At 46.2% G+C, this 11,964-nt stretch overlaps 1 protein-coding gene across 2 annotated transcripts; it reads left to right on the top strand.

Annotated features, from left to right (window-relative positions):
- The first annotated feature begins 42 nt into the window (after positions 1-42).
- On the top strand, positions 43-7,004 carry EBP (EBP cholestenol delta-isomerase). 2 transcript variants are annotated; one of them, XM_066356224.1, is made up of 5 exons: positions 43-183; positions 904-1,222; positions 5,568-5,604; positions 5,732-5,862; positions 6,509-7,004. In XM_066356224.1, the coding sequence occupies exons 2-5, from the start codon at positions 922-924 to the stop codon at positions 6,730-6,732; spliced, it is 693 nt and encodes a 230-aa protein (XP_066212321.1). In that variant the 5' UTR covers positions 43-183; positions 904-921; the 3' UTR covers positions 6,733-7,004. The 2 variants fall into 2 exon arrangements, with proteins under 2 accessions (XP_066212321.1, XP_066212322.1); XM_066356225.1 differs by having other exon boundaries at positions 78-183; positions 864-1,222.
- Positions 7,005-11,964: the final 4,960 nt, after the last annotated feature.

Below are 11,964 nucleotides of genomic sequence, written 5' to 3'. Positions count from 1 at the left end.
CACGCGTGAGGGCGGGGCCAACGCCACACAGTGAATTCCTATTGGTTGGGAGCAGCACGGGCCGCCTTCCCAGCCCCTGCATTGGCCAACCCCGGGGTCTGAACTAAGACTGTTACAGAACCGCAGACCAGCCTCAAGAAAGCCAGAACCCTGTAAGAGCGGCCGCTGCGACAGCGCCGCTGGGTGAGTAACCCCCTCTCGCGAGCCTGCCACTCCATCCTCTAGCTCCCTAATGCTAGATGGCCACACGAGACACTTCCCCGCCACCTCGCAACCCCACCATCCTCCCACCCACCCTCCAGGCGCCTGCGCGAGATCCCCGGCTACCGTGTAGTCAACAAGACTACATAAGATCCTCCTTCTCATTGGGCAGCTGTACTAGAGGGTTCTAGTTCTGATTGGTGGTCTCTTTATTTGACCCCCTTTTCCTGTTTAAGCTCCACGCGCGCGGGACCAGTGCCTGCCACTTTCATTTTTCTTGTGCGTTATTGTGGGAAGTGTCTGGCTTTCAACACACTGAACCTGAGGGTTATAGTTCTTATTAGTCTTCTCTCTTCTGTCCTGCATTTTCCAGGACTACAGAGAGGGAATAGCTCTCCGTTGAACGATGCAAAATACTGACCCTTGCGAGCTGGTTTGGGTCGGATTACAGTGTCTACCACATCATTTGGCTCTCACAGGGCTGGAACTAGCTTTCAGCCTTTCTATGGCCTTATAATCATGTTTTTAAAACAGTATATAATTAAATCTTGTTTTCAGTCCATTTTTACAAGTCTGTTCACTGATAAGTTTAGTCCATTTGCATTTCTTGTGATAATAAACCATTTGGATTTGATTTTATATCTTTCTTGCTTTCTATTCAGGTTTTTCTTTTTTTTCTTCTTTCTACTTGTCCACACACAGCCGTCAGCCTACAAAGACATGGCCACCAACGCTAGCCCCTTGCACCCATACTGGCCTCGGCACCTGAAACTGAACAACTTTGTGCCGAATGACTGCCCTACCTGGCATCTACTGGCTGGGCTCTTCTCCATCTCTGGGGTCTTAGTTGGAACCACCTGGCTGTTGTCAGGACATGCTGCCATCATCCCACTGGGGACCTGGCGAAGACTGTCCCTGTGCTGGTTTGCTGTGTGTGGGTTCATTCACATGGTGATTGAGGGATGGTTCAGCCTCTACCACAAAGACCTTCTTGGAGACCAAGCCATATTGTCCCAACTCTGTGAGTCCTGAGTTCTTTCATGTGCGGGAGGGAATATTTTCAGCAGGGATTGTATTCAGTGTTTACCCACCTACCAACTTCGATTTATATAAAATTTTTATTTAACAGTTTTGTCACATATATATTCACATGGGTCATAAAACAAACTATTTAAAGAGGTATGCCATGAAAATCTACCTTCTGTCCACCAAGTTTCCCCAATTAGTCACTGTTAATAATTTCTTGTTCCAGGGTTTATTTACATATAAATTACACACAGAAACCTCAGTTTGCTCATTTGTAAAAGAGGGATAATAGTAATACTCAAATATATGTAAGACACTTAGAACAATGTTTGGCAAGCCTAACCAGGTAGTGGTGCAGTGGATAGAACTTCGGCCTGGGACACTGAGGTCCCAGGTTTGAAACCCTGTGATTGCTGGCTTGAGCATGGGCTCACCGGTTTGAGCATGGAATGATAGACATAAACCCAGGGTCACTGACTTGAGCAAGGGGTCATTGGCTCAGTGGAGCCTCCTGGTCAAGGCATGTATGAGAAAGCAATCAATGAACAACTAAAGTGCCACAACGAGTTTATGCTTCTCATCTCTCTCCCTCCCTTCCTGTCTGTCCCTCTCTCTCTCACTAAAACAAACAAAAATAACAACTGGCAAACAGTAGAAACAGTAGATAACATATAGCTTACAGGATGATATTTGATTATTTTTAGCATTATTATTGGTTTTTGGCAGACAATATATGCTATATAACTTTATCAACATCATTGGTTTTACTTTTCCCTTTTGTGTAAACAAATGGTAACATGCTGTGTATACTTCTGAACTTTGGGTATTGGGGGGCTTTGGGTTTTTTTTAATTTTTTTTATTAATTTTAATGGGGTGACATAGATTAATCAGGGTACATAGGTTCAGAGAAAATATCTCCAGGTTATTTTGACATTTGATTATGTTGCATACCCATCACCCAATGTCAAATTGTCTTCCGTCACCTTCTATCTGGTTTACTTTGTGCCCCTCTCCCGCCAACCCCCTCCCTCTCTTTCTCCCTCCCCCCCCGTAACCACCACACTCTTGTCCATGTCCCATTTTTATGTCCCACCTATGTATGGAATCATATAGATCTTAGTTTTTTCTGATTTACTTATTTCACTCAGAATAATGTTATCAAGGTCTATTCATGTTGTTGTAAATCATCCAATGTCATCATTTCTTATGGCTGAGTAGTATTCCATAGTATATATGTACCACATCTTCTTTATCCAATCATCTATTGAAGGGCTTTTTGGTTGTTTCCATGTCTTGGCCACTGTGAACAGTGCTGCAATGTTCTTGAATAGGAAGAATAAATATAGTCAAAATGACTATATTACCCAAAGCAATATACAAATTTAATGCAATTCTCATCAAAATTCCAATGTCTTTTTTTAAAGAAATGGAACAAAAAATCATCAGGTTTATATGGAACTATGAAAAACCCCGAATAACCTGACCTGTGGTGGCGCAGTGGATAGGGCATCAACCTGGAAACACTGAGGTTGCCGGTTCAAAACCCTGGCTTGCCTGGTCAAGGCACATATGGGAGTTGATGCTTCCTGCTCCTCCCCTTTCTCTCTCTCTCTATCTCTATCTCCCCCCATCCTCTCTAAAATGAATAAAAAAATAAAATTAAAAAAAAAAAAAAAACCCGAATAGCCCTGGCCGGTTGGCTCAGTGGTAGAGCGTCGGCCTGGCGTGCAGGAGTCCCGGTTTGATTCCCGGCCAGGGCACACAGGAGAAGCGCCCATCTGCTTCTCCACCCCTCCCCCTCTCCTTCCTCTCTGTCTCTTTCTTCCCCTCCCGCAGCCAAGGCTCCATTGGAGCAAAGTTGGCCCGAGCGCTGAGGATGGCTCTGTGGCCTCTGCCTCAAGCACTAGAATGGCTCTGGTTGCAACAAAGCGACACCCCAGATGGGCAGAGCATCGCCCCCTGGTAGGCGTGCCGGGTGGATCCCGGTCGGGCGCATGTGGGAGTCTGTCTGACTACCTCCCCGTTTCCAACTTCAGAAAAATACAAAAAACAAAACAAAACAAAAAAAACCCCGAATAGCCAAAGCAATCCTAAGGAAAAAGAATGAAGCTGGGGGCATTACAATGCCTGACTTCAAATTATAGAGCCACGATAATCAAAACAGCATGGTATTGGCAGAAAAATAGACACTCAGACCAATGGAACAGAATAGAAAGCCTAGAAATAAAACACATATATATGGTCAAATAATATTTTTTTTTGTATTTTTCTGAAGCTAGAAATGGGGAGAGACAGTCAGACAGACTCCCGCATGCGCCCTACCGGGATCCACCTGGCACGCCCACCAGGGGCGATGCTCTGCCCCTCCGGGGCGTCGCTCTGCCGCGACCAGAGCCACTCTAGCGCCTGGGGCAGAGGCCAAGGAGCCATCCCCAGCGCGCCCAGGCCATCTTTGCTCCAATGGAGCCTTGGCTGCGGGAGGGAAAGAGAGAGACAGAGAGGAAGGAGGGGGAGGGGGTAGAGAAGCAAATGGGCGCCTCTCCTATGTGCCCTGGCTGGGAATCGAACCCAGGTCCCCCGCACACCAGGCCGACGCTCTACCACTGAGCCAACCGGCCAGGGCTGGTCAAATAATTTTTGATAAAGGGGCCAACAACATACAATGGAGAAAAGAAAGCCTCTTCAACAAATGATGCTAGGAAAACTGGAAAGCCACATGCAAAAGAATGAAACTCAACTACAGTTTGTCCCCTTGTACTAGAACTTTGGTTTTTTTTAACCAGGTCCCTCCTCCCAATTTATAAAGAACTTTCAAAGCATAGATGTTACATAATTATTTTACTTGTCCAGTATAATGGGCATTTCCCCGTCTTTTGCTGTTGTAATATTCCTTTTTGGCCTCATGAATACAGCTGCTATGAACATTGTTACATAAGTCTTTGTGTGGTCTGCTTTAGTTTCTCTTGGGTAAATATAGAGGAGTGGCTGGGTTGTATGGTAGATATGTCTTTAACTTTATGAAAAACTGCCAAACTGTTTTCAAAAAAGGGCCATTTTATATTTCCACCAGCAGTATATGAGAGCTCTACATCCTCGCTGACACTTAGTGTGGTCAGGTGTTTCTTAAGTTGTAGTCGTTCTAGTAGATGTAAGTGATATCTCATTATGGAGTTTTAATTTGCTTTTACTTAATGATTAATGAAAATCTGAGCACCTTTCATCTGTGTATTAATCATTTGGATTTTTTTTTTTTTACAGAGACAGAGAGAGGGACAGATAGGGACAGACAGACTGGAAGGGAGAAAGATGAAAAGCATCAATTCCTCATTGCGGCTCATTAATCTCCTTGGTTGTTCATTGATTGCTTTCTCATATGTGCCTTGAACTGGGTGCTACAGCAGAGTGAGTGACCCTTGCTCAGGCCAGCGACCTTGGGCTCAAGCCAGTGACCTTTGGGCTCAAGCCAGTGACCCCGCGCTCAAGCCGGATAAGCCCGCGTTCAAGCCAGCAACCTTGGGGTTTTGAACCTGGGTCCTCCACGTCCCAGTCCAGTGCTCTATCCACTGTACCACAGCCTGGTCAGGCTGGAAATTTTCTTTAGTGAAGAACCTACTACAATGTTCTGCCTATTTTTATATTGTGTGATCTAGCTTTTTCTTATTGATTCTCTGCTTGCTCTTTTATTCATTCATTTGTTCCCCTTCATTCTTTTCCTGCCTCCTTTTATTCTGAAATATTTATTGAATACCAGGCAATCACAACAAAATGTACTGTTCTATGTCAGATTTGCACATTATCTTGTATACATACATTAACTCTAATATCCAAACAGCACCTGACCAGGTGGTGGCCCAGTGTCCATTAGCCTGGGACACTGCAGACCCACGTTTGAAACCCCGAGGTTGCCAGCTTGAGCTCAGGGTCACCGACTTGAGTGTGGGGTCATAGACATGACCCCATGGTCGCTGGCTTGAACCCAAAGGTCACTGGCTTGAGCCCAAGGTCACTGGCCTGAGCAAAGGGTCATTGGCTTGGCTGGAGCCCCTCCGTCAAAGCACATATGAGAAAGCACTCAATGAGCATCTTAGGCACCGCAACTATGAGTTGATGCTTCTCATCTCTCTCGCTTCCTCTCTGTCCCTGTCTGTCTCTCTTGCTAAAATAAAAATAAATAAATAAATAAAATATAAAATCCAAACAGCTACCCTATTTCAGACGTGGAAATAGAGACATGGAGAGGTTATAAAGCCTGTCTTATTATTTGGGCTCTCAACTCACACAAGTCTGAGTCCTTTTCCTGCCTTTATTTTTTATGTGTGTCTCTTCTTGTCTTTTTCAGGGAAAGAGTATGCCAAGGGAGACAGCCGATACATCCTGTAAGTATTACCTCTGTCAAGGGAGATCTGAGTTGGTTTGGGGTGGTGGTAAGTTAGGGAGCACTAGTAGGGTACCCTGTGATTACAGCACAGTGATGCTAGTGTGGCTCCATCCTTTTTCCCACAGGAATGACACCTTCATGATATGCATGGAGTCTCTCACAGCTTTTATGTGGGGACCACTCAGCATTTGGGCGGTGGTCACCTTTCTTCGCCAGCAGCCTTTCCGCTTTATCCTGCAGCTTGTGATCTCTGTAGGTGAGGAAAGGGCCCCCACGTGGTGCTGGAGGAGGGATTATCGGATGCACAGACACGGGGGCAACTGTGTGGATGGAATCTCTCAATTGTGCCCATCCAGGGCTGAGTCAGACTGAATGACAAACTCCCTGAGGTTCTAGAAGAGCCGTACCCCTCCCAGGCTGTGTTCTCAAGTGGGAAGTGTTCGATTCTCCTCCTCCTCTATCACAGTCTCCTGTGAAGGTTACATGAGGTAGCCCAGGCTGGCATGAAGCCCTTTGGGTCCTCTGGGCTCAGGGTTTGAGCCTCTTTCATCTGAGATTCAGTCCTCTTTTGTTCTTACATTGTGAGCTTTCTTTAGTTCCGAAATGTGAGTTCTCTTTAGTCCTGGAATCCTGCGCTTTCTTGAATTAAAGGATCTTGAGCTTCCTTAAATTCTGGAGATATGAACACTCCTGGGTTCTGAAATTCTCAGCTTCGATTTCCGGAATTCTCGCTTTCTGATTTTTCAACATTTCAAGCTATATTATTTCAGAATTCTTAGCTCTCTGAATTTGGGAGTCCTAAGTACTGAGAGCTCTAATTGATGACTTATGACTTGGAAAATGCCTTGGAATAACTACTTCTCCTCAAAAGAATTTCTCCCTTTCCCTTCCACCTCCCACAGGTCAGATGTACGGGGATTTGCTCTATTTCCTGACGGAATACCGCGATGGGTTCCAGCATGGGGAGCTGGGCCACCCTCTCTACTTCTGGTTCTACTTTGTCTTCTTGAATGCCCTGTGGCTGGTAATTCCTGGAATCCTCGTGTTTGATTCTGTGAAGCAGCTCACCCATGCCCAGAGCCAGCTGGATGCCAAAGCCACAAAAGCCAAGAGCAAGCAGAACTAATGAGCAGTGAACTGGGCTTGAACACGGGCTGATGCCGAATTCGACACCTGCCAGAAGAGTCTAACCCTTGCTCCCACAGGTTGAAAGGACCAAGGAAATTGATCTATCAAATGCAGGCTGATGGGAAGGCACCAAAAGGGCCAGAAACAGGGAAGAAAGGAGATGTGTGGAGCTACTGGCAGGAGCTGTTGGGACAAAAGTCCAAGAGAGCCTAGGAGATCTGCAGTGGTAGCAATTTTTAAAACCAGGAAATAAAAATCTTGACCCTGACACTGAGAGATCTCTAATTACTAACCCCAAATATGCCCCTTAACTGACCCCACAGACCCCTCCATCACTCACTTATTCCACAAACCACCCTTCTATCAGCCATAGATCCCCATCCTCATCAGACCTCACAAACTTCCACCACTAACCTGAGATTCCCATGATAATTGATTAGATTCATGAGTCACACACCTACAATCTTTTTTTTAAGGGGGGGCAGACAGGAAGGGAGAGAGAGATAAGAAGCATCAACTCATTGTTACAGCACTTTAGCTATTCATTGATTGTTTCTCATACTTGCCTTGACAGCGGGGGTGGCGTGGGGGGTGGGGCACTCTAGCCGAGCCAGCAATCTTGGGCTCAAGCCAGTGATCTTTGGGCTCAAGCCAGCCATGGTCATATCCATGATCACACACTCAAACTGATGGCCTCGGGGCTTTGAACCTGGGTGCTCAGTGTCCCATGTCGATGCTCTATCCACTGTTCCACTGCTTGGTCAGGCACTTACAATCTCTTAATGAGCGATCGTCTACCCACACCCTTGATGTTCTCTCCAGAACATACTTTCTCATTTTTTTTTCAATAGGGACGACTGAGAATTTTCCTGAAAATTGTCAGGTTCTTGAGTTTACTCAGCCTCTTGTCTCCTGATTAGGCCCCCCAAATACCCCATCATTCACCTCACAGGCCCCCAATTACTCTAAAGACCCCCATCACTGACCCCACAGACACTCATCACTACCTTATATATCCCAAACATTACCCCAGAGACCCCACGGAACACCCCCACAGACCCTCCCGTCACCCTATATACCCCATCATTAACCCTTAAGACACCTACCACTTCCCACAGCAGCCTTTCATTTGCCCCATAGGCCGCCCATCGTTCACCTTACCTCTGTCAGTCACACCAGAGACCCCATCACTTTCCTCAACAAACCTCCCATTGTGTACCAAACAATCCATGACTCACCCCATAGACTTCCCCATCATGTATCAGATCACCTATCATTGATCCCATTGGCCTCTCATCCCTCACCCCACAGGACCCCAGTCACTCACCCTTTAAACTCCCCATAACTCATTACCTCACATATCCCTATCACATTCCACAGATCCCCATTACCCTGAAGATTTCCATCACACCCCACATCATATCTCTTAACTCCACCGATTCCCATCATTCACCCCATAGATACCCCTCATCCTACAGATACCCCATCATTCATCTCACAGTCTCTGTCACTAATCTCATAGACTTTCAGTCATAACACAAATGGGGCCTGACCTGTGGTGGCACAGTGGATAAAATGTTGGCCTGGAACACTGAGGTTGCCGGTTCAAAGCCCCAGGCTTGCCTGGTCAAGGCATATATGAGAGTTAGTGCTCCCTGCCCTTCTCCCGCCCCCCACCACCGTCTCTAAATTGAGTAAGTAAAATCTTAAGGTTTTTTGATTTATTCATTCTAGAGAGAAGAGTGAAAGAGACAGAAGTGGGGGAAGGATCAGGAATCATCAACTCCCATATGTGCCTTGACCAGGCAAGCCCAGGGTTTTGAACCGGCGACTTCAGCATTCCAGGTTGACACTTTATCCACTGCGCCACCACAGGTCAGACAATAAATAAAATTAAAAACAAAAAATGAGGCCCTGGCCGGTTGGTTCAGTGGTAGAGCATCGGCCTGGTGTGCAGGAGTCCCAGGTTCGATTCCCGGCCAGGGCACACAGGAGAGGCACCCATCTGCTTCTCCACCCCTCCCCCTCTTCTTCCTCTCTGTCTCTCTCTTCCCCTCCCGCAGCCAAGGCTCCACTGGAGCAAAGTTTGCCTGGGCGCTGAGGATGGCTCTGTGGCCTCTGCCTCAGACGCTAGAATGGCTCTGGTTGCGACAGAGCAACGCCCCAGATGGGTAGAGCATCGGCCCCTGGTGGGCATGCTGGGTGGATCCCAGTCGGGCACATGCGGGAGTCTGTCTGACTGCCTCCCCGTTTCCAGCTTCAGAAAAAATACCAAAAAAAAAACAACCAAAAACAAAAAAAACGAATGGGTCCTTGAGGAATTTTGAAGAGATGACAAAGAATGAATAATAAAACTACAGGTACCTGTAGACTGGCTCCAGATGACTTGTGCAGAGTAGGACTCCAGTTCCAATTTTAGTTCTGCTTGAGCCTCCAATATAGCTTTTGAGAAATGCCTCACTATTGAGGCTGAAGCCCTGAGTTACTTCCTCACCTCATATGCATCACTTACCTCATCACTATTTAAAGCATGCTGGCCTTCTTGTTCTTCCTCAGACACGCCAGCACAGCCCCGCCATCCGTGCATTGCACTGTCTACTCTCTGTGCCACTTACTATCCCTTTGACCTTGAGCATGTTTCTTCCTGGACATCAGTGCTCTTGTAAAATACAAGTAATAATAGTACCTACCTCGTGGAGTTTTATGCATATTATATGAATTAATATATGTAGACTGTCTGGCAGACAACTTGCATTTGTTGAGTGGAAGAATAAATAAATGAAAGAAAAAGTTTTCCCTGGGACCATGGTAAGGACCTCCTTTTTTATCTCTTTGTTGCCATTATCTTTCCATCCAATGCTCTCTCCACAAGCAATACACACACACACATCTAAAACCTGTGCATTTGTGTCCTCAGGATAAACTCCAAGCTCCAGGCTAATGTTTTACTCATCCCATGCTATGATAATTTTTAAAAAAATATTTTTATTTATTCATTTTAAAGAAGAGAGACAGAGAGAGAGAGAGAGAGAGAAGGAGGGAGGAGCAGGAAGCATCAACTCCCATATGTGCCTTGATCAGGCAAGCCCAGAGTTTTGAACCAGCGACTTCAGCATTCCAGGTTGATGCTTGATCCACTGCGCCACCACAGGTCAGGCCAATGCTATGATAATTTTAATGAAAAGCAGGCTCAAACTCTTTGTTTCTACCTAAGTGAAGTAAGACAATCAGAAGAATACAAGTACCAGATGATTTCACTTATATGTGGAATCCAAGGAACAAAATAAACTAACAAATAAAACAGAAACAGACTCATAGTTACAGAGAACAGATTGACAGCTGTCAGAGGGGAAGGGGGTTGGAGGTTGGGTGAAAAAGGTGATTACAAAAGGGAAAGGGGCTAGGGGAGGTAAAAGAGAGTAATGGGGGGATAAATGGTGACAAAAGAAGACTTGACTTGGGTTGGTGAACACAGTGTGATGAATAGATGATGGATTATAGAATTATACACCTGAAACCTATATAATTTTATTAACCAATGTCACCCCAGTAAATCCAATTTCAAAAAAAAATCCAGTAGTGCCATTAGAAGCATTTTTGGCCTGACCAGGCAGTAATGCAGTGGATAGAGCATTGGACTGGGACACAGAGGACCCAGGTTCAAAACCCCAAGGTCGCCGGCTTGAGCATGGGCTCATCCAGCTTGAGTGTAGGCTCGCCAGCTTGAGCATGGGGTCACTGGGTTAAGTGTGGGATCATAGAGGTGACCCCATGGTCGCTGGCTTGAGCCCAAGGGTCACTGGCTTGAAGCCCAAGTTGCTGGCTTGAGCCCAAAGTCGCTGACTTGAGAAGGGGTCACTCCATCTGCTGTAGCTCCCCAGTCAAGACACATGAGAAAGCGATCAATGAACAACTAAGCAGCCACAAGGAAGAATTGATGGTTCTCATCTATCTCTATTTCTGTCTTTCCCTATCTGTACTTCTCTCTGTCTCTCTCTCTGTGTCTCTGTCTCTGTCACAAAAAAAGAAGCATTTTTTTACTCCAGCATATGGGGCAAGAAAAATCTGCCAATAAACCTCTTCTGTCTTTCAAAAAAGTCCCCCATTGCCCTGGCCGGTTGGCTCAGCGGTAGAGCGTCGGCCTGGCGTGCGGGGGACCCGGGTTCCATTCCCGGCCAGGGCACATAGGAGAAGCGCCCATTTGCTTCTCCACCCCCCCCCTCCTTCCTCTCTGTCTCTCTCTTCCCTTCCCGCAGCCAAGGCTCCATTGGAGCAAAGATGGCCCAGGCACTGGGGATGGCTCCTTGGCCTCTGCCCCAGGCGCTGGAGTGGCTCTGGTCGCGGCAGAGCGACGCCCGGGAGGGGCAGAGCATCGCCCCCTGGTGGGCAGAGCCTCGCCCCTGGTGGGCGTGCCGGGTGGATCCCGGTCGGGCGCATGCGGGAGTCTGTCTGACTGTCTCTCCCCGTTTCCAGCTTCAGGAAAAAAAAAAAAAAAAAAAGCTAATGTTAACCGTAGCAACCATACAACACTGCAACAGTAGCTGAAGTCCAGGCACCTTACAGGACTCCTTTCTTAGAAATTTCATTTTAAGAGACTCTCTCCTTCTATGGAGCATGCCCAGAACCTTTCCCAACCCCCTCTTCTTCCTTCCAGGCATGTTACCTTTATCCTTCTCCTAATCTCCAAAGGCCTCTTGTTTTGCCTCTGTAACTTGTTTCCTGAACCCATGTCTCCTACCGCTCACTTCTACTTCTGTGACTTTCTAAATAAACTTTCTCTTACAGTTAATATTTTTCTAAGATTTTATTTACTGATTTTAGAGACAGGGTGGGGGAAGAGGGAGCAAGAAGCATCAACTCTTAGTTGCTTCACCTTAGTTGGTCATTGATTGCTTCTCCTTTGTGCCTTGACCGCACAACCTGGGGTTTCGAACTGGTGACCTCAGCGTTCCAGGTCGATAATCTATCCACTGTGCCACCACAGGCCAAGCAACTTTCTCTTATAGTTTAGAAAAAAAATTACGTTTAAAGAAAAAGAAAAAATTTAAAAACCTACAAAAAAACAACAACAAAAAAAGAAATTACATTTGCAAGGGCAGTCTGTATTTTGTCCAAACTATCAATATATGAATGTTGTGCAATGAAGTAAGGAGAATGCGTTTTTGCATTTTTCCATATATAAAGTTTCTCAGAGGAGTCTAAGAAATAAATGTTCAGTTGTTCGGCTGAT

This window comes from Saccopteryx leptura, chromosome X (genome assembly GCF_036850995.1).
Source record: "Saccopteryx leptura isolate mSacLep1 chromosome X, mSacLep1_pri_phased_curated, whole genome shotgun sequence".
Lineage (NCBI taxonomy): Eukaryota > Metazoa > Chordata > Mammalia > Chiroptera > Emballonuridae > Saccopteryx > Saccopteryx leptura.
This window is presented reverse-complemented; position numbering and strand designations above follow the sequence as displayed.